The sequence below is a fragment of the Chaetura pelagica genome, unplaced genomic scaffold (genome assembly GCF_000747805.2).
Source record: "Chaetura pelagica isolate M959 unplaced genomic scaffold, ChaPel_1.0 scaffold498, whole genome shotgun sequence".
NCBI classification, from domain to species: Eukaryota; Metazoa; Chordata; class Aves; order Apodiformes; family Apodidae; genus Chaetura; species Chaetura pelagica.
This window is the reverse complement of record NW_009954218.1, coordinates 460,042-464,263: the sequence shown is the minus strand read 5'-3', so window position 1 is coordinate 464,263 and position 4,222 is coordinate 460,042. Positions and strand designations below refer to the sequence as shown.

Below are 4,222 nucleotides of genomic sequence, written 5' to 3'. Positions count from 1 at the left end.
GAGGGAGAGGACAAGGGGGGATGGATGAAAACTGGGAGAGGGAGATTGAGGTGAGACATGAGGAGGGGATTGTGGAGTGTGAGGGTGGTGAGAGCCTGGCCCAGGTTGCCCAGGGAAGCTGTGGCTGCCCCATCCCTGGCAGTGTTGAAGGGCAGGTTGGATGGGGCTTGGAGCAGCCTGGGCTGGTGGGAGGTGTCCCTGCCCATGCAGGGGTTGGGACTGGATGGTCTTTAAGGTCCCTTCCAACCCAACCCATTCCGTGATTAATGCTGTGATGACCCTTTTTTGTGAAGTGTCTCCACCACCCTGGAGACAGACACTTTTCTGTGTAGATGAGATTCTTTTCTCTGCCAAACTTGTGCATGTGTGTGTGTGTGTGTCTCTCCTTTAGGACTCCCACCCTAGTGACCTGGGGTGGTGTAGCTGGGACTGGTTTGATCTGGGTCACTGACTGGAAGCTGGTCCTTCAGTATGTTCCCTACATTGGTGGCAAGTATAAAACTGAAGAGTAAACTTCCCTCTGATGGTAAGTTCTGTTTGTGCATTTCAGGATTGGGTTGATGTGACAGTTGATGGGGCCTGTTGGACCAGGCTACAACCACAATGTTGGTCCAAACCCAGAACTTTTCCAGTTTCATTGTTCAGAGATTTATTATTTTCAATATCAGGTTTCCCAGAGGGGTGGGGTCTTCAGAAGGTGGTTTTTCAAGGGATGATTTTGAAAGCAGTGGAATTTTCACAAGGTGCTTTGGTTCTGGAGAAGTCCAACCAACCTGTGGTGATCTGGGACTTCTGGCAGGTCTGAGTGCTCCTGATCCCAGGGGAATGGCTCCAAGCTCATGACTGGTTTTGGTGCTGGGCAAATCCCAACTTGTTTCTATTCCTAACTATTATTAAAGGGTAGTTGAATGTTCAGAGCTGGTTCCTGTGGACCACAAAATAATGGGAAGATTTGCTTTCTTGAGTATCTTTTTCCTTGAAAATTCATTCATTTCCCTTTAAAATCTCCATGAAATGTGCTGAGTCCTCTCTAAGACTGACCATCCCTAAAGCTAGAGGAGCAGTTTGACACTTCTCTGGGGCCTCTAAGTCCATATTTATGTATTAGACAGAAAACTTTTGGATTCTTTCCTGCAAGTAGAAGGGAGTTGGGATGATTTTTGCCTTGCACGAAATGCTGCTGATGGCAGAAGGTCCAGAGGCAGCCATGGACACTTGCAGGAAGCTCTGCACAGCTCCATGCTCTGACCAGGATAAGTTACATTTAAACGTTGCTACATCACAGGATCACAGCATGTCAGGGGTTGGAAGGGCCCTCTGAAGATCATCCAGTCCAACTCCCCTGCCACAGCAGGACCAAAACCAGGGCAGGTCACTCAGAAAGGCATCCAGACAGGGCTGGAAAGTCTCCAGAGAAGGAGACTCCACAGCCTCTCTGGGCAGCCTGTCCCAGGGCTCTGTCACCCTCACACCAAAGAAGCTCTTCCTCATGTTGAGCTGGAACTTCCTGGGCTCCAGTTTGAATCCATTGCCCCTCGTCCTGTCCCAGGGCACAAGTGACAAGAGCTTGTCCCTGCCTTCTTGCTGCCCTCATGGATTGAGAGACATTCATTAGATCCCCCCTCAGGCTTCTCCTGTCCAGCCTGAACAGCCCCAGGTCTCTCAGCCTTTCCTCCTCAGGCAGGTGTTCCAGCCCCTTCATCATCCTCGTGGCCTCCCTTGGACTCTCTCCAGTAGATCCCTGTCCCTCTGGAACTGGGGAGCCCAGAACTGGGCACAACACTCCAAGTGAGGTCTCACCAGGGCTGAGTAGAGGGGGATGAGAACCTCCCTGACCTGCTGGACACACTCCTGGTGCACCCCAAGATACCATTGGCCTTCTTGGCCACAAGCCACATGGATAACATGTTGTCCACCAGGACTCCAAGGTCCTTCTGCACAGAGCTGCTCTCTAGCAGGTCACCTCGTGGCCTGAACTGGTGCATTTTGTTCTTCCTCCCCAGGGGCAGGACTCTGCCCTTGCTCTTGTTGAACCTCATGAGGTTCCTCTTTGCCCAGCTCTCCAGCCTGGCCAGATCTCCCTGCATGGCTGCCCAGCCTTCACGTGGATCAGCCAGTCCTCCCAGCTTCGTGTCATCAGCAAACCTGCTGAGAAGACACTGTCCCATCATCAAGGTCATTGATAAAGATGTTGAACAGGACTGGACCCAGCTCTGATCCCTGAGGGTCTCCACTAGTTCCAGGTCTCATGAAAATGAAAAGAAGAATCTTGTCTTCAAGCCACACACTATTTTGTGGGGAACTCAGTGAGTCTGGAAGTCACTTTTCTAAGTCTGTTTTTTCGAGGGATATTTTTGCAATTTACATAATTTACTGTCTTCCCTGTTTTCAAAATATGTCCAACCAGATCCTTGGGGTAACCAAAGGATGAAAAAACCAAAATCACAGGATCTCTCAGGTTGGAAGAGATCCATAGGGATGATCCAGTCCAGCTCCCTGCTCCTCACAAGACACCCTGAACTAAACCAAGTGACCAAGAGCATCATCCAGATGCTCCTGGAGCTCGGACAGCTTGATGTGTGACTGCCTCCCTTGGGAGTCTGTTCCTGGGACCCACCAGCCTCTCACAGGGAAGAACCTTCTGCTAATGTGAAATCTGAACTGCCCCTGGCCCAGCTGCCTTCCATTCCTTGTGGATTTGTGCCCGGGGTTGCACCCACCCCTTGTGTCCTCCCACTGGTCACCAGAGATCACCCCCTCCCCTGCCCCCAGCAGTTACAGGTAGCACAGAGCTCTGGTCCATCTGCCCCTCCACATTGGTCCCAAACCCTGTGTTTTGCAATTTGAACTCATGAAATCCAAGAACCAAGCTGAGGAAGTCAGCTGCACTTAAAGCATCTCAGGTGAGCATGGGTGGGACAAGACAGAGCAAAAGCTCTCGGGTCACAGAGGCAGTGACATGACCTCCTGAGGGCTTTCTGTGCTTGAAAATTGTCTTAGCCAGTGGTGGGAACATGGTAATGTTCTTGAGGCCACAGCAGATGTTCCTTTGGTTTGAAATAACAGCTTTGATGTGTCATTCTGCACAAATCAGCTGGGAAGAGCAAATTCCTCTCCAAGAAGAGAGAAAGAAGATGGTTCTGTGGGGCCTGTGCCTCCTTCCAGGGAGGCTCTAGGCCTTGTGCTGAGCCTGTTGTGGCTGCTGGGACAGACCTCCTGCCTGGTTGCTGGAGGCTTTGGAGACCCAGCAGTGGTGCTGGCAGCTGGAGCACTGCAGGGAGCTCTGCTGACTGGCTGCTCTGTCTTTGTCGTAGGAGATTTATTGCTGGGTGGAGTGTTTGGAGCCATCTGTCCACGAGGACCCTGCTTGGAGGTGACCTTGGGATGCCCAGCTCAGCTTCTGTAGCAGGTTGTGGGGACCTTCCCATCCCCATGAGCAGCTGTGACCACTTAGTTGTGAACTTCACTGGCCAACCTGCCTAGCACCCTCCCTCCAATCACACTCACAGCAGATCTTGTCTTAATGGGAGTAAATTATAAACCTGATGTGCAAAATAAACCAAATCAATGATGTTTGGGGGCTTTTGTGTTACCTTCTTAGTCTACAAGTTCTGTAGACTCAGACTCCTGGTTTGGGTTGTGTCTTCAGCTCGTTGGAATGTGTGTCCTCAGGCCTGCCAGGTGCTTGTCTCTCTTCCTGCCCAGGTTCCTCAGGCAGCACCCAGGGTCTGCTGGGTTTGATGAGCCTTTGGTTTGTCCCCAGGGAGTTGTTGCAGTTGCTCCTCACTCACAGGATCACAGCATGTCAGGGGTTGGAAGGGACCTCTGAAGATCATCCAGTCCAACCCCCCTGCCACAGCAGGACCAAAACCAGGGCAGGTCACTCAGAAAGGCATCCAGACAGGGCTGGAAAGTCTCCAGAGAAGGAGACTCCACAGCCTCTCTGGGCAGCCTGTCCCAGGGCTCTGTCACCCTCACACCAAAGAAGCTCTTCCTCATGTTGAGCTGGAACTTCCTGGGCTCCAGTTTGAATCCATTGCCCCTCGTCCTGTCCCAGGGCACAAGTGACAAGAGCTTGTCCCTGCCTTCTTGCTGCCCTCATGTATTGAGAGACATTCATTAGATCCCCCCTCAGTCTCCTCTCCAGACTGAACAGCCCCAGGTCTCTCAGCCTTTTCTCCTCAGGCAGGTGTTCCAGCCCCTTCATCATCCTCATGGCCTC

The 4,222-nt window shown here is 51.9% G+C and overlaps 1 protein-coding gene across 1 annotated transcript in view; it reads left to right on the top strand.

The window, feature by feature from the left end:
- Positions 1–512, top strand: part of LOC104393887 (cytochrome b-c1 complex subunit 10) — a 756-nt gene extending 244 nt beyond the window's left edge. The window contains exon 2 of the mRNA XM_010003412.1: positions 392–512. Coding sequence (XP_010001714.1) covers positions 392–512 — 121 coding nt within the window. The remainder of the gene's footprint in view (positions 1–391) is intronic.
- The last annotated feature ends 3,710 nt before the right edge of the window (positions 513–4,222 follow it).